At 35.4% G+C, this 23,041-nt stretch overlaps 1 protein-coding gene across 3 annotated transcripts in view; it reads left to right on the top strand.

Moving 5' to 3' along the window:
- The window catches only part of SENP6 (SUMO specific peptidase 6), a 73,937-nt gene that overhangs the window by 37,527 nt on the left and 13,369 nt on the right, over positions 1–23,041 (top strand). For 2 of the 3 annotated variants that reach the window (XM_083857380.1, XM_083857379.1), the window contains 12 exons: positions 3,919–3,989; positions 6,132–6,271; positions 8,663–9,065; positions 10,181–10,413; positions 12,922–13,092; positions 14,624–14,666; positions 16,340–16,513; positions 18,324–18,550; positions 19,139–19,245; positions 19,330–19,446; positions 20,323–20,445; positions 20,678–20,770. In XM_083857380.1, the coding sequence (XP_083713506.1) occupies positions 3,919–3,989; positions 6,132–6,271; positions 8,663–9,065; positions 10,181–10,413; positions 12,922–13,092; positions 14,624–14,666; positions 16,340–16,513; positions 18,324–18,550; positions 19,139–19,245; positions 19,330–19,446; positions 20,323–20,445; positions 20,678–20,770 (1,902 nt within the window). The remainder of the gene's footprint in view (positions 1–3,918; positions 3,990–6,131; positions 6,272–8,662; positions 9,066–10,180; positions 10,414–12,921; positions 13,093–14,623; positions 14,667–16,339; positions 16,514–18,323; positions 18,551–19,138; positions 19,246–19,329; positions 19,447–20,322; positions 20,446–20,677; positions 20,771–23,041) is intronic. The other variant, XM_083857381.1, reaches the window with a different exon arrangement.

The following is a 23,041-nucleotide window of genomic DNA, read 5'->3' as shown; positions in this document are numbered from 1 at the left end:
CTGACTTTCTGGGCCAAATGGGGTTGGCTGACCTGTCTTCTGAAAACCCTATTCCCTGTGCTCCTGCTTCTCATTTCAGCCTTTGGCTTTTGTACTCTGCTCTTCCTCTAACACATGCTGAAGGTAAATCTCACCTCAGCAGCTTTGTGTTTCAATCTTATTGTGCTTTACTCTCTTTTCGTGTAATGATGTAGAAACCAACAGCCTGCCTGCAGTGATACATCTCCTAACAGTGCAGACAGAAGCGGAGGAAAGGCTGGATGAGACGGCCTCTCAAAGAGCCAGGCTGTTCATTAAATACAGCTCTTGTGTAAACCTGCACCTCAACAAAATTAGGAGTTAATGCAGCCTTTTTGATGTGGCTTGTACCAAATCATAGGTGGCACTCCCTTCCAAATTCCCAGATCCAGATGTTTCTTCATATTTATTTGTTTTCTGGCATAGCCAGAAATCGGGGGCCTTCCCCCCACTCCCCCCCACTTTTTCTGTTTTTTGTTTTCCTAGAGATGAAATTTTAAGTGAAAATGTCCCTTTATCTAGAGAGTTTTATAAAGGTCTGTCTACCAGGCCAATGTGAAGATACTCAAGTCCAATTCCATCAGCAAGAGAATATAGCAGTAATAATGAATGTTTGCTGAAAATACAAAATCAGTATCAGAAGTTCATGATTCTGCACAGTCCGGATGCCTCAGTATTTCAGTCCTGTGTGTTGCACAAAAAGCTTGATCTTTCTTTCTCCTGCAATTAATGTTTTGCTGTTTGATGCTTTATTACTTCCTGAGATTGTTTTTTATCAAATACTTGTCTACTTCCCTTGTACCTAAAGGTAGTAAAAGTGCTTATAATCTAGGAGATAAACAAGATGCCTAAAATTGTGTCACCTCTGAGCATTGTTTTTTTTAACTGTTACACAGTATATAGGTAATCTTGCATCTTGATCAGCTCAGCTGTTTGGTCCCTCGATTATTCTCATTGAAATGGAAGACTTTATTTTGGCCACGGTTTAAAAGCAAGAAGACATTTATTTTGAAGCGCTGTATGTTTTTAAATCTGTTCTAAGATTTTTTTTTAATTTCCCAAATAGTCCTTTTAAAGGTAGCTGTAATGTTTGATTGAAAAAACAACCAGTTTCCTTTCTGTTTCTGCACTTGCACACAATTAAATGCCTCAGCGTGCTAAGTATTTTACTGAAGATGGTATTAATGGATCTGCAGCTGTTCAGGCAGCAACAGATAATGTGCTCAGAAGGGCAACTTTGTTTTCTAGTCTGTAAAAACTTCATCGCGTTATGCTCTCCCTTTCTCTTTGTGGGTTTTTCAGTAAAGGAAAGCAGTAGAGGGTGCCTAAAGTTGCTGCCCTCTTGTGGAAGGGCTGTCATTGTCTCCATGAAAACATTTGGGGTTTTTTTGTTTAGTTTTGAGGTTTTTTGGGGTGTTTTTTTTCTTTGTTGGGTTTTTTTTTTTTGAGGGGGGGGAGGGGGTTTGTTTGTTTGTTTGTTAAATCTAAATTTAAATAGTCTTTAAAGTTTTCTTCACTTTTCTTTCTAATTCAAAACAACTTCAAGCATGACCTTGAATTGCTAACCACACTAAAGTGTGCTGGGAAGCCTCAGATGTCTTGGAGCTGTTTTTTCTGACTTGAGTTTGAGTGTTACTGGTTCATTGTGAGGGTATGAGTTCTGTATTGTGGGAGAAGAAAGATACACTCTTTTTTTTGCTATCACTTCTGTATTCTTGCAAGTGTTTGGCTGTTTGATAGCTATAAATACAAGTATGCTGCTAACATAAAATTCAGATGGAGTAGATAGTGCTAGTATATTCTGATTTGTTGTGAAAGGATTCTTTAGCCTTATATGATAAATAATGCATTTGTCATCTTAATCAGTTAAATATATTTTGCATATTAAAAATGTAATACAAATGTATGATTCTTAGAAGAAAAAATTTAAGTTAGAAATGTCCAGAGAGCTTGAATTGTCAATTATATTTTAAAAGAAATTTTAGTACTCTAAATCTGCTACATCATTTACATTATTGTTCACTTTCAATTAAGTGACAAATAGATAATACTGTTTCTCTTAAATACCATTTAAGTGTTATATATTTTAGACATCTTATAGAAAATAACTTTTCTAGAAGTAATTACTTTCAAAACAAGACTTGTTGTTATGAAATACTAGAGAAAGATAATTACAACACATGACACAATGGCTTGCACACCCTTATTGAGTGTTTGTACTTTTCAAATCTAAAATGATGTTACTGATGGTTTTTACCCTTTAGAATGTCATGAGCATTAGTTTTGATAGTACAGCTTTTCATAATGACAAGTTTGAGCTCTGCCTTCTATTTCCACTAATTCTGCCTTAAGTAATTCCACATGATTTGAGTTTTTAAGGAAAATAATCTAAAAAAATAGTGTGCTTAATTTGTGAATAAATATTCATACTGAGTTTCCAATTTTGGTTCAGTTTTTGTGTGTGCAGGTATTAAATTCTGGCGGAGCAGGATTGTTTCAGAAACACATTTGACACAATTTGAAACAAATAAATTACCTAATCTATCATCTCTGATATGTTTGCCAGCAGTCACAATAAAGTACTGTGACATCTCTACATTCTGAGTGGCTGTGCTTGTTTCTCAATCCTTCTTTCTGCCAGAATTTTGTTTGAAGCTTCAGTCATCAACACAGTCAAATGTGTTTGGTAATAAATGGTAAGAGGTGTCCCAAAGGGAACGGTAGATTAGTCTTGCTCCAAAGATATTAGTTAATAATGTTACCAAGAAATGCAGAAAATTCAAAGGTTTTATAATTTGATGCATTAGGAAATGCTGTGCTGAAAGAAATAAAGTCTTATACCTAGAGCTCAAGTCTACTTCACCCATAGCCAATTTTTGTCAGGTAGGTCCTCAAAATTTAGCTGTTAGTGGAGATGTTACTGCCTACAGCTGTTTGCTTTGCTCTCTTGCTGTTGATGAATGTCTTTGTAATCAGAGGTAGCAGTATGGGACATGTGTGACCCATTTGCAGCCCAGTGCTGAACTTTCCAATAAAACCAGTTTCTGGTGAGTTTGTTGGCAAGGCCTCCTGTGTTTCAGATGTGTGCCATCCTCTGTTATGACAAGAATAGTAATCTGTTATTAATCTGTAGCTGCAGGGCAGAGTAAGCACTGAGAAAGAAAAGTGCTGCAAACAGTAACCCAGATGCATTGAGCTTCAGGAATCTTAATTTGCTATCAGCATGATTTGACACACATGTGTGTAAACTGAAAACATCTTTCAGGAGACTCAAATCTTGCTAAAATGCCATATATTAAATTAATTTGCACGAAAATATGTGATACCTATATTATGCAAGTTATATCAACAAAAGATTTATTATCCCGTATTTTGTCTATATTACAATATTTTAAACAAATATATAGGAACTGTGTCTGCTGTGTTGTTCTTTCTGGTTTTTTGCCACAACAGTTTTTGACATCGGATGTCTTTCCTCTGTTTTGCATCTTCTCTTCCTGTTTTTTAACTTGTGGAACTTGTGGAATCTACTTTAATATTAAAATAATAGTTGTTTCTATTCTTGGCTTTTAAAAGTATCTGTCTTATATTTCTTGAATGAGGAGGAGGAGAAGATGCAGGCTTCAATATTTGGAAACTTGGGTCTAAAAGTAACAGACTCCAGAACTATTGATTATTATAGAGGAGATTCAGATCAGAAGCACTTCCAAGACATTTACTGTGGCTATTTCTGTGATTCTGGTAATACTTTCTTATGTGTACAAATAACATGTAACAGGAGAAGTGACTAATTTGTAGCTTTCAGATACATGTCAGGTTTGTTTCATTCGTGTATAATTGTGAATAAATTATAATGGTGTCTGTTTAGAAGAACAACCATACATCTAATTGATTTTCCAGAAAAGAATACCCACCTCAGCTTCAGAAAGTGGAAGCAGACCCCATTAGATTACCACGGTCTCAAGGAGTAGGTAAGTTATCTTTAGAGTTCTCATTCCTTCTAAGTAGAATAATTATTAATACCTGATTGGGGTGGGTGTGTTGCCAAATCTTATATAACCTTTAGCATATCTACTTACAGCCTTAGAGCATGTTATTCTAGTTTTGTACAAGTTTGTGCATGAAGGGATGATTTTGCCCTCCTTGACAGATTTCTGCAACTAGTTCAGTCATGTAATAATTTTAAATTAGGCGTCAGTTATTTTAAAAACAACAGAAATAGGGAAAATTTAGAATCATAAAGTTGGAGATGGAACAGGTCTCTGGAGTTAACTAGACTGGGCCCAAACCCCCAGCTTGTCTGTGAATTATTGATGAGGGATTTCTGTAGCAGTGTTAATACAAGAAAAAGCCGATGTAACCAGTGCTGGGTATGAAGTGTGTTCATACGTTGTGGGAGTTAATAAAAGAACCAGCATGAGCTCTGTACCTCAGCTGGAACATGCTCTTACACTGGTGTTAGGGAATACTGGTGGAGGTGCAGTAGAAAAAAATAGTTTGGTTTGAGGTGTGGAAATTGTGAAATTGTAGACGAAAATACCCTGTGTTTTGTTAAGCTTTGTTACTGTAGATACGGTCTGTAAACCTCTTGTGCGTAGTCACCTGCACTGGCAAGTTGTTCTGCTGTGCCATTTTAGGTTAATGTTAAGATCTTCAGCAGTACTGCTCTAAAGTAAGTTACCTTAGGAAATAGCCCCACCTGTTATTAATTCTTTTTAGAAAATGAGCCATTCTTTAGTTTTGAGATGCCTTCTCATAGTGGGATGTTTGTGAGACCATCAGTACGTATATTGAAAAAATGTTCATATCTATTTAAAAAAAAATAGAGTCTTAAAAAAAGTTTGAATATGGAGACTTCAATTAAAGGAATATAAATTGCACTTTTGCATGAAACCAATTAAGGTGCTCTTGTACAACACATTTCGCTTCTTAAAATGCAGAGTGAGATTTAATTCATGGCTTCCTGTGTTGTGTTCCTATACTCTTACAGTATTTAAATGAATGTCCCAGTATAAAACAGGGTATGACAGTATAATTCACTACCGTGTCTTGTGTTGAAGGAGTAAATCTGAAGAAGTAAATCTGTTGGTTGACACTTGGCAGTGTTCCCAGGTGACTGAGAAGGCCAGTGCCACTGTGGCATGTATCAGCAATAGTGTGGCCAGCAGGACCAGGGCAGTGACTGTCCCCCTGTACTCAGCACTGGTGAGGCCACACCTCGAGTGCTGTGCCCAGTGTTGGGCCTCTCAATTCAGAAAGGACATGAGCATGTCCAGAGAAGGGCAGCGGAGCTGGTGGAGGGTCTGGAGCACAAATTCTATAATGTGCCAGCTGAGGGAGCCGGGGGCATTTAGCCTGGAGAGAAGGAAGCTCAGGGGAGACCTTACTGCTCTCTAGAACTACCTGAAAACATGTGACCAGGTGGGGTTCAGTCTCTTCTTCCATGTCTTAGGTAGAAGGATGAAAAGTAAAAGCCTTATGTTGTGCCAGGGGAGGTTCACATTAGAAAGCAGAAAAAATATGTCACTGAAAGAGTGTTTAGGCATTGGAATAAGTTGCCCATAGTGGTGACAGGGTCACCATCTCTGGAAGTGTTCAAGAGGCTTCTGGATGTGGCACTTGGGGATGTGATTGAGAGGTGATTGTGGTGGTGCCAGGTTAACAGTAGGACTAGATGATCTTGAGTCTCTTCCAACCTTGATCATTATGTGAAATCCTAATTACACAGAACATTTCCAGTTATTCTAAATGCATTCACCAGTAATTCTGTGGTAGAGATTTTCATCAGCATAATCTAGCAGACCCTCCACTTGATTTGCAGTGAGGCCGACATAGATTTGCAAATCCAAAGCCTCTTGCAAAGATACAAGGTAAAAACTGTCGGTGAGTGACCCTGAAGTAGTCTAAAACTACATTTATGAAGTTAATTTGGGGAATTTTTTTTTAGTCATACAACAAATCATGAGACATTTGGAAATGTAGGGTTTTTGAGGTTTAAAAATGTGTTTATGTTTAGTTCAAGTTAGTGCATATGAAGGAGTAAGATGATCATAGTTATAATAGTATATGAGTGGACATTCCTTGTTAATGTTTTTACATCTTTTCCCTTCTAGACAGTGTAATGGAAAATACAGATGACTCTGAACCAGAATCTGACATTAAGAGAAAGGTGCGACAGAAAGGTCATTGCAATTCATATCAATCTGACTTGAGTCTGTCTTCTGCTACAAAAAAATGCCTAACTCAGTCAAAGGTGGGTTGTACTTTTAAAGTATATAAACTCTTGTTGAACTTAAAAAGTCGTTGCATAATTTAAAAACAGACGTTCAGGCCTAACAAAGGTTGATGTTTTAAAACTCCTTAGAGTTGGGAGGAGGATTTACATAATTTGAAAAAATTACAGTGATAGAGATATTTAAGTGCCACTATTGCTACTAGCTGTGAAATATTTCTTCCCTGATTTGAACAGACAGAAGCTACACTGAAATGAAAATGAATCTATGATTTAATTGAATAGCTGGTTGATAAACCAGAGATTGATAATTTTAATTTGCTGAAATAGAGGAATAATACTTTGTTCTTTGACATGTTTTTTTTTGTAGTGTCATGATTTTCTGTACTCAAAACAGTAAAGATAAAAGTACTGCAAATGTTCAAGTACTTTTTGTTAAGATGCTCACTTTTGTTAAGATGCTAATTTTTCCAATGAGAGTAGTTCCTTAGGTATCCAAATGGCATTCTCTGGTCTAGATACAGCCAACCAGGATGTTTTTTGTCAGGAACTTGTTTGAATATCAGATATAAGATATTTTGAAAATTGCTGTAAGACTCTCTGTGTTTTTTATCAACTTCCCAGGCTACTGTGCAAGTTTCATAATGCCCACATAGAGGTCACACTGTTTATCAAAGCAAAGCTTCCTGTAAGGAGACCTTGGTTAAAAAACCTATGATTATTTTTTTTTTTTGTATATGCTTAGCTTTTGTTTGAAGCACCTGGTACTGCTCTTTGGCATTTCCATTGCTTATTTAGTTAATTAATATAATGTTAATGAGGAAACTGGTTTCAAATTTTTGGCATGCAGTTGAAGTAAAAGGGGTGCAGTTGCTCTATAGTTAAGATCCTCCAGGTACTCTTGGTGCCTTCTCTAGAATATTTTTAATGTCCGATTGAAATTCTGCAGTGTGATAAGCAGTAGCTTTCTAAGAATTACATCCTGTAACAGCACTGAGGCACAACACTGGTTTTCATGTCACTTGCTATCTAATCCCATAGCTCACATTTTAAGGATCTGATCTGTTTTATACATTTGGGGGTTTTTTGCTTCTGTTTCCCTATGTTATGTGTAGCTTTGTTAAATTGCAGAAATTTTGTAAAAATAATATGTTCTCATTGTATGATTTTCATCTTTAAATTTGGAGTTTGAAATTACTTCCCATACCTGTGGGAGTCCTCTTTTGGAAGTGTGTTCGTGGCTGGGAGTGGGGACAGTTAATTGTGTAAATTGTGAAAACTGTCTTTTGAAAGTAGATTCTGAAAGTTTTTGATGAGATGTAGACATTTGTTGCCTTTAGTAGTTCACAGTACAGTGGTTGTGCCATTTGAGTTCAGTGCCCCAGGAGACAATAACATACACTAAATTTTCATCTCTAGGTATGTCCTGTATTCACTTTGGTACTCGTTCTGTAGTTTATATGTTAGTATTGAATCCCTCAGATTTAGAAGGCCAAGTTCTACACTTGAAATACAAAATTAAGTGGGACCTAGTAAATGTGAGAAAAACAAAAGGTATCTGTCTTTGCAGTGATAGGATACATTTTCCCTTGTAGCCCCTGCTTGCTTCTTGAAACTTTGGGGAGCTGGTGTTCCTCAAGTCCTGTTTTCTTCTCTGTGACACATGACTCTAGAGCAATACATGTACTTTGCCCTTATTTTGTCTCCCTTGAGGAGTGAATTTTCCTGCGTGCCTTACCTGGCTGTTAGAAGATACCTTAGAAAGACAAATAAATTTGACCTACAAGGTTTCTTCAAATCCTCTCCAGTATTGCTCTGTGTATCCTTATATTGCTTTATTTTTGTCCCATGGAACTGTTTTTACACAAATGGTGTAACTGCACCATCTTGCTGATGGATAAATGTATCTGAACAGTCTGCAAGGTTTAGTTTATGGAAGAAAATACAGGAAGGAAAATCTGAATTGTCCAACATTAATGGCTTTAAAAAATTGCCACAAATGACGTTTGTTCCTTATAGAGCATTTTTCATTTTCTTAAATGAAATAAGAAATTGAACTGTGCTTTAATGTTTGCTTTCTCTGCTTACTGTGATTGCTAATGTGTGTTGTCAGTCCCCACTGCATATTCTGAAAAAATTTTTCACCAGAAGGGTTTTCAAACATTGGAAGAGGATGCCTAGGATGTGGTTGAGTCACCATCCCTGGACATATTGAAAAGACATGTAAATGTGGCACCCGGGGATATGGTTTAGTGATGACTTGACAGTTTTGTGTTAATGGCTTTATGATAGTAAAGGTCTTTTTCAACCTGAGTGATTGTATGATTCATTCTGAACAGAAATTAAGTGCAAGATCTGGAAATCGTGTCTTTCTACTTACAATTACTGATTGTGTGTTTGTTCCTCTTTTAGCTTTTGGAACAGATTGATTATTCTACTGAATGCCCAAATTGTGGGAGGGCAAATGAAAATCAGACCAAGTGCCGACATTGTGAAAGTGCTTCTCTAAAGGATTTGCAAAGAGTCTCCAGACAAACTGTGACCTTAAGTGATTCTGTGGGACCTTTATCACGCACTTCAATACATCAGAATTCAGCTGGACAAAAATCTTCAGGTACAGGGTTCAGCACAAAGAAGTTTTATAGTTATGCTGTTGGAAAAGGTCCAGCGGATATTCTACTGAGTAATGAGGTTGTAGGACATTCTATGTTACGACAGAATGGAAAAGTTGGTCTTATAACTGGGACAAAAAATCCTAAAATTACAGGAAGCTTAAGACAGAGGAGTACAAGACCATCTGAACTAAATGATCCAAGTAAGTACCTTTTATGAATACAGCCATTAGCTGGAAACCCAGAATATTGTATAGTGAAGGAACTGTTTGTGCAGGTTTACATAATTGATGTTGCATGGAACCCTTTTGTGTGTGTGTTCTTGGGGAAGAGAGACAGAACTTCTAATAATTTCCTTTTCATATGCAGAGGTACTCTTCAAGAAAGATGAACATTGGGGAAAACAAAAATTATTTTGTGATTTTTTTTTCTTTTATTTGTTTTTTTAAGAAATATTTACATTTGGGGTATTGGAAAAAACAGTATTCTTAGCAGAATTCCTTCTCCCAAGAGGAAAGTCAGTATTTGATTTTTATTTTGTATTTCCCCTCCTCTTTTCTTCTGAACTATTCATCTATTTAAATTTAATAATATGTGAATGCTAATTTCTATGCTCTCTCTGTGTAAACTGAATAAGCAGGAAGGATAGAGTAAAGGAAATTATATTTCTCATTCTGTACTTAGTTTATTAGACCATGTTGTCCTACTGGTTTGAATGATTTCAGTCATAATTTCTCTTGTTGGTTTTTAGGTTGTATTACTGTCAATTCTTGACAGAACCAAGAAAAGTTCACTTCTGTCTAGAAGTGGATTAATGATACCCATTTTTTCTATAGTTAGTTATAAGAAATCAAAAGGCAGAGAGTGCTTGCAACCAGATTCCAAATAAACATTAGTAAAAGCATGATACAATGATACATGTGGACTTTTTTGGCACTGCAGGACAATTACTTAAGTTACTTTTAAGATATTACTTGAAAAGAAATTTCTGTTACAGAAGAATATAGTGGTTGAGAATGTAATATTTTCTGTTTAGTTGTTTTGTCTAGTGATGATGAGGACGAGAATAGTGGCAGCACTAGGAGCATGGAAAGCATTTCACCTCGTCCTGCAGATTCAGCCCGTTCCTTCCTATCTCCCTCTACAGGAAAGGTGGAAGCAGCATTAAAAGAAAACAGTTGTGGAATTGAGCAGAGAATAGGTAGTATAACAGCAGTACAGCAATTACCATCACACTAGCAAGAAAAGCCAAGAATGAAAAAAGAAATTTCTGTTACAGAAAAATGTAGTGGTTGAGAATGTAATATTTTCTGTTTAGTTGTTTTGTCTAGTGATGATGATGAGGACGAGAATAGTGGCAGCACTAGGAGCATGGAAAGCATTTCACCTCGTCCTGCAGATTCAGCCCGCTCCTCCCCAGCTCCTTCTACAGGAAAGGTGGAAGCAGCATTAAAGGAGAACAGTTGTGGAATAGAACAGAGAATAGGTAGTATAACAACAGATACAGAAATTGCAGTCACACTACCAAGAAAAGCAAGAATGAAAGATCAGGTACTATTTAATGCTTTGTTTAAAGAAAACAGAATAAAATGATACTTGGAATATGTAAAGGCTTGTTTTGCATTGTCAGAAGTTGACTATATTTGATTGCTTTTCTTATTCAACAGCTCATCAAGTAGTCTCTCTGCATACTTAATGCTGGACACAAGAAAATTTGTTCATTACATTTTTACAAGCATTCATAATGATTTGAATGATGCTGTTAACATAAAGGCTTCTGTGTTGAATGTTTACTCTTTGAGACTGGACAGGGATTCTCTATGAAACTCAAGGTCTTAGTTTGCAGCAAAATGTCAGTACCAGCTGTTGCCTATTGAAACTTTATGAAGATAAACATGAAAAGAGACACTGAGGTCAACAATGGCCCTTCAAAATTAAAATGCTTTGACAACTGTCCCAGTTAATAGCCCTTATTTTAGGACTTTTGTGGTGAGGCTTGTGTTTTTCAGTTGAGTACTGCTGTAAGAATTGGATAAGCAAAACCAAAAAAAATATCCATGAGCACACCTTAAGTGTGGCCAAAGGGGACAGTTTTCATACTGTGTTACAAGCCATCTCAATAGTGAGCCATTAACAGGAATAAATTCTGTGTGGCAATTGGTAGTGCAGAAATAATGCTGATTAAAACAATTCTTGAGTCACTTGTCCAGTTTCACTGTTGTGAGTTTGATTCAACAAGAGAATGCGATCAGATTTCCAATTCTTTATGAGTTAGAACACTAAAGTACTGATGCCAAAACCCTCTTGCTATGTTGAGATTCAGAAGCCAACATTCTAGTGCTGTAGTTGATGAAATTATGGATGTTTATAATATGTTGTATAATTAGTCACCACTATCAGTATGAAGCTGTGAACCTCCAGCCTACAATAAAGCTGCAAGGCTCAAAGCTTGGATTATAAATAGCTTTTGAATTACATTATTCTGGCAGTAGGTGCTGAATTAATTGAAAGTATTACGTTGTGAAGGCACTGGTGTCTGACTTCTGAAACTCTCCCAAATGGTTTTTTGTTTGACTATCCTTATGTTCCTGTTCACTAGTCTTGACAAACCAGTTGTAATACTATATGTTAGTTTATTTTAGAGTCCAAGCTTACTTTTGAAAATGGGGTTTTTGTTTTTTTTTTTTTTTTTGTGAACTATAGGACAAATTTTGCATTGATTTAATGAACCTACCAAGATTTGGAGATACCACAGCAGCTTTCTTAGCAATCATAGAAAAAGCTTTATTCAGCTGCCTTTCAGAATATTCATTAATTCTTTACTGAAGAGGCTACTTGAATATAGCATCACTTCAAACTTTGCTGTTTTATTGTTTGTCTGTGATTTGTTTTGAGCTTTTAATAATATTTAGCAAGTCCAGCAGATAAAAAGGAAAAGTTCTTATCAACAGGAGGCCTAGGAAAACATTTTAATTACAAGGATTTAGAATCCCTACCTTCTCCAGTGTATAAAATGAAGGAAGCATCCAAAAGTATATTTTGAATTATTGCCAAGATAGGCTGGTGATTCGGGACTTCAAAACAATTTTTGAGATTTAGTCTTGATAGAAACACTGAATCCCTTAGAATGTTTTTCTTTGGGAGTTTAATTGCATTTTGTATCTAAAAAGAATGTTTATTCATGGACAGCTTTATGAAACAATATAAATACCAAAGAAAAGACTAGTGTACAGAAAATCCTTCAACAAAATAGAGCAATATAAGCAATACAACAAATAAGTGTATTTATCTGCCTGCTATCAGCAGGCAGATAAATTATTTCATTTTTATAGGTTTTTTTTGGTAAGATTGTTCTCTTGATTAACAGGATACTTCATTGAGATTACAGCTTCAGTCAACATCTAGAGACTTTTCTTGAACTGGGGCCAAAAACCACATGGTCTTCCTTCAATGTTTAGTCTTCTGACCTTGGAATCTATCCTAAACACAACTTAGTAGTTCTGTAGAGATGCCTTAAGGAAAATGGATTTGGCTTATTTATTTATGCTTCTTGAAGACTGTCCTTTGCTAATGTGGTGATGGATACAATGTACTTCAAGAAGTAGTCACCAAAAGCTTTTGGTTTGACAAAAACAGAAAGAAAAAATTAAACCACCACCATTGTGGTGGTTTTACAGCATTAGTGATTTTTTATCTAAATAAAATGTATTAAAAATAACTTTGTTTTGCTAGATCACATGTGTTTCCAAAAGATAAAAATAAATTGGTTTTGGCAATTAAGAAACATTATTTTTGATTTGGAAATGTCAATAAAATGTCTACAAATGTCAGCTTGCCTTTTATTTTATTCTTGAATGTAGCAGTATTAGCATCCTCAGGTGATAAAAAAAGTCTTTAAGGAATTATCTACCTTCTGTATATGTTTGGGGCAAATGCTCTAGTAAGTAATCCTGTTGACCAACAGAAAAGTAGCTGAAAATTTAGTCATTAGTTTTAACAAGCTTGGTTTAACAATAAACCTTAGTGAGACATTCTGAAACCTTGAAAATTACATTTCAGTTTGGGAACATTGTGTCTAACACTCCAATAAAACGTCGCAAAGTTATTTCTCAAGAGATGGTGACCGAGACCGTACCTCTAAATTACCCAAATTCCTGTGAAAGTGTCATTCTGAACTGCCGGAGCATACGGATAGGAATGCTGCGCAGGATGGTGGTGGAACCTGTGATTGTGAGTAACCTTGCTCTTTCACAGCTCTCTTTTCAGGTTTTGATGGACATTGTATTTTCATATTTGAACAACATAATGTTTTGCCGTTGTTTCCAAAGAACCTCAAATTATTGCTGTGTTCTAACACATGCAGTCTAGCTCTGGTTCTTAATAGAGAAACTGTGCTGCAGCACTCTCAACAAAATTATTTTGCATGCTGCGGGGAGGTTACGGGCTAGCATGTGTTTGTTAAAAAAATTGGAAACAACAGCTACAAGAAAGTTAATATTGATAAGTGTGAGGAAGAAGCATTGTCCTAGAGGTGAATAATTTTACTTCTACAGAATTTTTTTTTTTTTTGTTAGTGTTGTAGCATCCGTGGACAGCAGGGACAAGGAACTTTGCAGACCTGAGATATTCTAGAAACACGTGGCTTTATTACAAGGGTCGTGGGTAAAGAGGGCCTGCTTCCAAGCCACCAGCCTTGGCTGAAGCAAAGCTCCAAAGAGAGAAAGGAGAGAGAGAGTAGATGAGAACTAAGGGATAGAAACGGGGTAAGAGTGGGGGAAGGGATAATACAGCAGGGATAAGAGAGAGGGGGCAAGAGAGGTAAAAAGCAAGAGAGAGAGAGTGGAAGAGAGAGGAAGAGCAAGAGCAAGAAAATGATCAGTTTGTTACAATACATTATATCTCTTTTTTTGTTGAATATTCCAATTTGCAGTGACCAACTGGTGCAAGATACAAAACCTACAAAATTTGCATGCAGCCTATAAGAACTACTATATTACCATGTCATTTTATATTCTAAACTCTAAAGACTACTTTCTTATCTGTTTTCTCCCTGATGCTTTGGCAGAGTGGAAAGGCTACATTCCTGACTCCTTTTGTTTTCCTGTCCTTCAACACATCTCCAGCTAATCATCATTTTCCTGCCTCCCATGCTTACATCTCAAAGCTGGCTTTCATTTCTATTTCACTCACAGGTTTTACATCTCCGGTATTTCTTACCATACAATCATATCCATAAGTCCTTCCTGTTTCATCTTTCCCAACAGTAGCCTTGTAAGTTACATGGAGTTTTCAAGGAGACCTTGAATGTTAGTTGTATGCAGTCAGCCGCATAGAATGCCTACTCTTGCTGGAGTAACCACAGAGACAGCAGAGAGGTGCTACTTGTTCTTTCCACCTCTCTACAAAGCACTATTGTTTGGTTTGCCTAAATGCTGACGGATGACGTTTTCTTTTCAAGAAATAGAATTTGTGTATTTTTCAGAGTATTGTAAATGCTTTTGAAAGCTGAATACTTCAGAGGGATCTAAAGTTTAAACAGTCATTATGACTGAAAGAGACTAAAGTAGCAAAGAATGTGCTTGCCTCTAGTTGTGCTAAAATGTGCATTTTGTTTTTTCTTAAAACTTGCATTTTAAATATTATTTTTAAATGTTTATTGCTTAAGTATTATGTCCATTAAAATGTGTTTGCTAACAGTTTAAAGGCTTTAAGTCAACTAAAATTTGCAGATGTGAAATCTTAAAATTGTGTTGTCTTTCAGTTTTGCCTGGATTATATCAAAATACGCCTAGAAAGTCAAGAAGGTGAGTACATTTTTCATTTTATGTTAGTAGTCAGTATATTTATTTTGAATGAAATATTTATGTCAAAGGTATTAACAAGTAAATCATAATTAAATGTTCATTGTTATTTTGTCATTTATGTAATAAATTATAATGGATGTCTGTAGTCAGATAAGAGAAAAGAAAATGGAAAATACAAATTTGACCTGAATGGCCTGGTGAATAAAAACCAAAATATTTTTGCATTATATGTGCCTTCTACTGTTTGAAAATACTGTTTGAAAATTTTGTGACTTGCGTACAACTAGTTTATTAGTTTACTGCTTCGTCTGATCTGATTCTGTTTGATCTAATCATTCATTTGAAGATCTGTAGATAGCGTAGTGATGATTGGCAAAGATTTTCTTGAAAGTGATTAACAAAAATAAAAAGCAAGAGTAACCCTCCTGTAAAATGTTAGCTTTTTAGCACTTTAGTAGTACTTTTATTTCAGTTGTGTTAAGTAGACAGTAAAAACCACTCTGGTGTCTTTAGACCTTTCATGCCTCCATCTCTCTTGATAATTTTTTCTCTAGCCTGAAAGTTGTATATTTCATGTCACTGAAAGAAATAGGGATGTAATTTGGAAATGATGAGTTACAACTCCTGCTCTGTTTCTTTTCTTTTCTTTTGTAGGGTTTTGTTGTGGGCCTGAAAAGCTTTATGACCTTTTGTTAATCTTATGATCCAGTCCTGTTGAATTTTGCTGTTATTTGTAAAAGAGAATTATTGTATTTTGTTATTATTACATGCAGAAAGGTGTCTCACAACCTGTAAAGATAAAGGGTAGCCTTTGCTCAGTCAAGTATTTAAGTTTATTTTGCATCTAAAATACAGATCCATAGAAACTACGAGTTTTCATGCTTTAAACATATTTTTAAAAATAGAATACTGAAAAGCTTAATATAATTTGTAGAAAATGGCTATCAAGTTTTGGTTTAAAACAGCTGTGTGATGAAATTATTTCCGTGGCACCTGATTCATCAATAGATAAAAATAGTGACATAGCACATTAAGTGCTGTGTCCATTGGATCACTTAATACTCTTTTTTTTTTTTTTTCTTTGCGTGTATATCCAGTTCTGTAGCAAATTTTATAATTCAGTACAACCTGTGAAATACTCAACATTGGCATTGGCAGTATCAGATGCAGAGTTAAATATTTACCATGTTATTGACATTTCTTTTGGGGAACAAACTAGGACTAGTCCTTTGTTTCCTCAGGCAGTCAGATTATTTCTCTGTGTTCATGCTCATCTTTTTAAAGTTATTTTTCGTATGGAAATTTGGTCAAAGATAAATGTGCAAAGAAAATTTTACAAACTTACTGTAAAATGTGTCATAGCAATAGCTGCAAATTTAAATCACTGGAAATTATGGGGATATTTTCCTGTGGAATAAAAAGTAATTTAAAGTTGGTGGGCAAAATACAATTTGTTTCTGATTCCTTTCCTGCCAAGTGACGTTGGAATTCAGGCTATCTTTTAAGATATAAAAAGCCATCACTTCTTGCATATGTGTTGATTTCAAAGTTTTAAAAACTTCCAGAAGATTTAGTAAGCACATACTGATTTCTTGTTAAAATCAAGGGAGAAATTGTAAAGGAAACTTAAAGGGTTTTTTGCTATATTAAAATATGTCATTATTTTCTCATAGAAAGCGATATCAGAGAAATTAACCTGAAAACTTCAGAGCTTACTAAATGTGAATGGTGTAGTGTCCGAAAGTTGCCGGTAGTTTTCCTACAAACAGTACCTTCAACCTTTAGCAGTCTGAGAGATCAACTGGATATGAGTAAAGATAATGTCTGGTACGAATGTAAAGGAGACAGTAAGTAAAACAATTTTAGTTCTACTATTCGCTTCAAGTTGTATTTTCATGTTTTGGGTCGTAAATTACTGCCTTAAGATTAAAAAGGTCATCACTGGCTGGGGTAGGCATAGTGTTTTTTCAGACACTAGTACCATCCCAGGCTGAGAAAGAGTACAGTTCAGAACAGCTGGGCATTCTCTTTGTCCAGAAACATGCTAGTTACAACACTTTGACAATTTAGTATAACTTTTTCCTTAATACTTGTACTGAATGAAAGCAAGTTGGTTTGGTTAGCTTTTGTATGTGAGCCTTTACATTTACATGGCAGCTTTTGTAATACTTCTGTTTTCTGTGCTGTTCTGCTGAGAGGCTTTAGCTTTAGGAGAAACAGTTATATAGGTTGCCCCAGCATACTTGTCATGATATTGTGAGATAGATAAATACCTGCTTGGAAAATACATGGATTATATTCATGTATATTAAAATTAAATTTAACTTCTACATAATTTTCAAGGTCCTAGCATCTTGACATGCACACCTGTTAAATGTAACATTGAATCCTGTTTCTCTTCAATAGGCTTTTCTTCAGGTTAAATTTAGTGGTTATTTATACTTACACACAGTTTTGTACATATATGAATGCATTGAAACAGAGAAAGAATGCTTTCAACAATCTCAGAATTGAGTGGTCCCATAATAGTCTCATCCATGGCCTGTGAGAAGTATGAGGTGTAATGAGTCTTATAATTACAGAAGTAATTAGAGAGCATGCAGGGGACCTGGACACAATTCTGGGAGCAGGAATTAGACCCCTGGTGGACGCAGGTGTTCACAAAAAAGGAAAAAGTTTCCCAAGTTGTCTTTGTGAGAATTCCCTCCCTTGGCATGGCTCTCAGCAGTGTCCCTGCCTAGCTCTTCTCCCTGAGGCTGTGGCACAGATACTTTTACATCCAACTGCTTTATTGCGTTTGATATGCAGGAGCACTTTGTGATAACATAGTTGCTTTCTGCTTTGTAAGCAATGAAATTAGTTTAAGCCTGTATCAAGAGCTGTGTAAGCAGTTGTGTGTAGATGCCTAGCTCCCAAAAGAGGAACACCCAAAAGCCATTTAGACATTGAAATTCTGTGTGCACTGGATTAGGAATTACGCTGCTGAATTATTTTTCACAAGAGTTAGCATGCTAGGTTAAGAATGACCAAAGGGAAATGGTTATGCTTGTGTCTGAAGCTCTTCTTACAGAAAAACAGGTTCTGGCAGCTGTGTTGGGCAGTGATCTGAGACTGGGATTTGCAGCCTGAATTCTGTTCCTTTTTCTGACTGTGTAAAATAATTCCTTTCAGTGCAATTTACAGCTTTTTGATTTTTCAGATATAAGTGGATGATATTTATATAACAGCTGATTGACCTGCTTAATTCTCTCCAACTTCTTCAAAAACAGTGATGTTTTACAGCATAGCCTTCTAGGATCAGAGAGGAAATTATGCTGAGTATACAATTTTTGAAATTGTAATGAAACAATAGGTTAGGAACTGCAGTTAGTATTGGTTACAGTGTTACTCTCAGTAGATAGAGATGTTATTTAGAAATATATTTTGGCTTTGCATTAGTGTAATTTAAGAATTTGTCAAAGGAAATACTTAACATTTCTTGATTAAGGTAGAAGTTGAATATATTCTTTGTAAATGCAGATAAGAAAGGTTTGACAGTTAGTCCTTCTGTCTGCACATATCTGTGTTACTGCTTACATACGTTATTAGCAGTGTGTACTCATGTTGGCCTAAAATTCCATGAAATCTGTATATAATTTCTCTCTGCTTTTTTTGCAGGTCCGGAAGAACAGTACATAATTTTGATTTTTGAAACTGGTCTTGATCCTCATGCAAATTCTATATTTGAAAAAATAATTATGGACATTGGTATTAGAAATAATATTTCTGACTTCTTTGTGAAAATTTCATTTGAAGAAGCCAATGCCAGGCTTGTTGCATTTACTAAGTGCTTGGAGGAGAATTCTAAAGGAAGCCCATCTCACAGAGAAAACAAAATAAAAAATGTAATTATGTTTTTGTCTTAGAACTAAGTCATTGTATTATGTGGGTTACAAATACATTAAGGGTAGTGTAGTAGTCAGCAACAAAAAATGTGATCAACTTTTGCTGACTTTTATATGAAAATTTCCTGGCCTTGTCCATAGTGGATTATGAAACTATGGGAAATAGTCTGTGCATTCACGGTACTTTTTAGGGTGTTTAGTTTAATTGGAAAGTTATACAATGGTCCACAAGTAATGTTGTTATTTAAATATCATTAAGGCATGAAAAGTCTTTATAATAATTACACAACATAATTTTTTCCTACTGGTAAAATTACAGTATTTCAATCAAGGAATTAAGTTGCACTGTTGTAGTTACATTTCATTAATGTTTTCATTAAACAATTTTTAAAGAAATAGAAAGTTCTGTGATTCTGCAAGAAAAGAGCAAAGACCTTAGTGTAATAGGATGAGGTAAGGTAGGAAAAAAGCCACAGACTTGAAGTCCTCAAAGAAAAACAGATATCACACTGCTGGACTTCACAATTATTACCTTTTCAGTAAAACTGAGCACAGTATGCAAATTAATATTGACTGTATTCTCTTAAGGTTGCTTCTGAGCCCAAAATGCAGCAGCGAAATAAACAGTTACCATTTTTTGATGATGATGAAGAAATTGGCGAACCACATACAGTATTTATTGGTCCTATAGAAAAGTAAGATATTTCTCTTTGCCCTGTAATAATTCTCTGAGGTTTTTGGCATTTCATACTTCTTATTGAATGTATTTTTCTTCTCAGGTTGATAGTTTATCCACCTTCTCCAGCTAAAGGTGGTATTTCTGTGACCAACGAAGACCTCCATTGTCTAAATGAAGGAGAATTTTTAAATGATGTTATTATTGATTTTTATTTGAAGTAAGTTTTATTTCACATCAGTTTTTAGTTGTCTTTTACTTTGAAACGTCAAAAGTTCTGATATTGAGAATTCATAAGTCAGTTGATAACACTTAGTCTCCAACTTTGTACAGCTGTAATTTTAAAGGTTGTTTTGTGATCTTGCGAGAAAGTTTGATTCTTCTCCCTTCCTGCTTGACAGTGACATTGTTCCTACCTGGATAAAGATTCTTTGAACTTTTTAACATCTCAAGAGCAAATTCAACTGTAAAAAAAACAAAAAACAAAAAAAAAAACAAAAACTTTTTTAAAGTTCAGTTGTTCTTTCCAGAGTATCTGTGTTTCCTGAAATTTCGTTTGTTTTGATTAATTGTATACATAAGTTCATTTTGTGCTGTCACTGATGGTGCAGATGTTAGAAGTGTATTAAATTGTTACATACTGCTGGTTTTATGCTACACTTAAGGTGTGTATGTATCTTTTCCAGACTATTAGCAAATTTTAGAAGTAAAAATCAAATGAGTGTGTCACTCTTGGTACTGTTTGGAGACCTGGTGGCTCAAATACAAAATTTGGGTTTCTTAGATAGGTTTTTATGTAACAAACTCCTTGAAAATACGTTTTCCTGCTATAAACCAGAAATAAATACAAAAACAGCAGAACAGCTTGTTGATTGAGCAGAGCAGTAATACTTTGAAATATGAATACCTTGAAATATTTGCATAAATTTTGCATTAATTAGTTCCTATGGATAGTCAGCTCTGAATAGCTATTCTCTGAGAAGCTGCTACAATTTGGTGGGAGCACCTGTAAGCAGTCCTTTTTACTCTGATGCTGAATACTTTGAGTTAAAACCTCCATTATTTTTTCTTCCTTTTTTTTTATTTAACTAATTAGGTATTTGGTACTTGAAAAGCTGAAAAAAGAAGATGCTGATAGAATACATGTGTTCAGTTCATTCTTCTATAAACGCCTTAATCAAAGAGAAAGAAGAAATATTCATGAAACTTCAAACCTTTCGTAAGTCTGTTGATAAGTCAGTTTAACATAGAGCTAAGTGCAGTGAAGACTCTTAATACAGATGCTTTATAGAGAGAAATATCAACAGAACTCTAGGTAACATTGAGACCTGTAGCAGACATAGAATATCCCTTGAAAATCTTAACAAGCTGTTAAGGTGAAAATATCTGGAAGATGCTCCCTCAAATAAAATAAGCCACCCTACAAATTGTGTGTTGGTTTCTTCCTGCAGAATACAACAAAAGCGACATGGGCGAGTGAAAACGTGGACACGGCATGTTGATATTTTTGAGAAAGATTTCATTTTTGTTCCCCTTAATGAAGCGTAAGTGAACATACCTTTTTATCACATTTGGTAAAGGCTTAAGCTTCATAATTCTGAAATTGAAAGTTACATTACAATAAGAATTGGGAGTTCAGAATTAAGAGAAAAAACTCTTTTTCCATGTGATTAAAAATTAAAATTAGAATTGTCAGACAATATAAAGACAGCAAAAATTTACTTTTCTGAGTACTTTTTCTAGGTTTTACCTCACATTCTTTCTTCTAAGCTTTTGACATCAGTAACTTTTAGATTTATCTTTCTTAGTCCTTTGTAATGAGATCTCTTTGGTACAGATGGGATCATCTTTAGTTACAATAAATGGATTTTGACAGAAAATTTAATTGCAAATCACTATTACCTTCAGAACTTTATTCTTTGTCTTTATATCCCTTTGTTCTGCTCTTTTTTAAGGGTCAGGAAGCAGACCATTGTCATTCTAATGGTTGCTAAGGACTTTGATGATGCTTGCTTTCTTTAAGATCAGAGCAAATTGTCACAAACACATTTCTGTATTTCACAGAAATAATCTAAACAGTTCTTAAGCCAACATATTTATGAAAGTTAAAGTACTGTATTTTAAATGTGTGCAATAAAAGCAAAATAAGGACAGATAAGACAGGACTTTTCTAACTGATGTCTCATAGGCATATCTAGCTGAAATTTCAAAAAATAAAAAAGAGATTTTTTAATAAAAAGTGATTTATCTAGGTACTGTGCCCTTGTACGGTGGGAGGCAAGTTTCTATATCTTCTTCTTTTCGTGCCTCCTCTCCAGTTGAGTTTTGAGGCCAGCAGTGTAGAGGCAGTTATGAGATAACTGGCCATACATAGATCTGTCCTTTCAATAAAGTTGTATTTCCCCAACAAAGGTGTTCATCAGCACTAACTTTAGTTTTTGACATACCACGGCCTCTGGCAAGACATCCAGATCCAGGTGATTTCAATGACTCAGGTGTAAGGTCCACTGCAAGTCCCTGTCCACTGCAGACTTCATCCTCGCCATCCCTCTCCTACGAAACTTAAAGTACTAAAACTTTGAATTGTCTGTCATTTAAATTTTAAGCTGCCTTTGCACTTGTTATGTAGTTCACTTCCCACCATCCTCTCATGTCATTCACATATGCACATGGGTTATGCAGAGGAGAAATTATGTGTATTAGAAGTCACCTGAAAAGGAAAACAAATAGTTCTGTGGTTTTATAAAAATTACTTACATTCCTAGTAACTTAAAACACAGTAGTTTTCCTTGTCTTGTTCACTTTCTGACAAGGAACCAAAGCAATGTTTGTCTCAGCAAGTAGAATGTAACAGTGTGTACTGAGGGCTTAATGTTCACATCAGTACAGTAAGAATATTATTGCAGAGCAGAAAAATAACCAGGGAGATGAGAAAGTGGTGGTTTGTTGGGAAGTTGCTGGGTTTTGGTGTCTAGTTCCAACCAGTTTTTCCAGACTCTCTGATAACCACTAGTTTAGGGAATGTAGACTCATCATCTAACCAGCTGTCAAACTGCAGTAATAGGAGGTGGGCAGGTTGACTCTATGGCAGAATCAGCTTCAGAACGGTGTGTACCATGATTACATCCATGTTCTTTGGCTGTACAGTCCTTCTTATTCAAGTCTCCAGTGAAAACAGGTTGTTCTCTTAAAAGTTAGACGCTGTTCCCTTTTTACATCCAGGTTAATATGCTAGTCTGCTGACAAAATTGGTACATAAAGTCTCTGTTAACAGAGTACACACTAATTCCAGGGTTGAGCAGTACTTAATACATTCATTAGGTGTGGTGAATCATTCAAGACAAACCATACCACACATGCTGCTTTCAGTGGCCACTTACTTTAACTGCCATTAAATTTTGATGGAATTTAGGCTTCATAACCATCTAATTATTGTTTTAGTATGGCATGCATTTTTAGCTACTGCTTTTTCTTTAGTCTCCTAAAACACATTGAAACGTGACTTCACCTTCCCTCAGAAAATTTCTTAATTGGACAATCAAAATCCACTTGTAATGCCTCAGTCCCTGAATTTGCTGCTACTCTAGCTCTGATTGAATGGCAAGTCAATGAAACCTAAAAAAGCAAGGAAATCGGAGGAAACTGTTGTAAAATTTACACTTTGTGTTGGGGGATATAACTGTTTTTGGTTTGGAAAAGTTAGAATGCAAGGTCTTTGAAGGGTGAGGAAGGCAGCAGAGCCATTGTGATGACATCGCAAGCACTTTTTTTTTTCTCTTTCTTTAACTCACTGTTGACAAGATTTCTTTAAAAAT

Source organism: Zosterops lateralis (genome assembly GCF_965231275.1).
Source record: "Zosterops lateralis genome assembly, chromosome: 3".
Classification (NCBI taxonomy): Eukaryota; Metazoa; Chordata; class Aves; order Passeriformes; family Zosteropidae; genus Zosterops; species Zosterops lateralis.
This window is presented reverse-complemented; position numbering and strand designations above follow the sequence as displayed.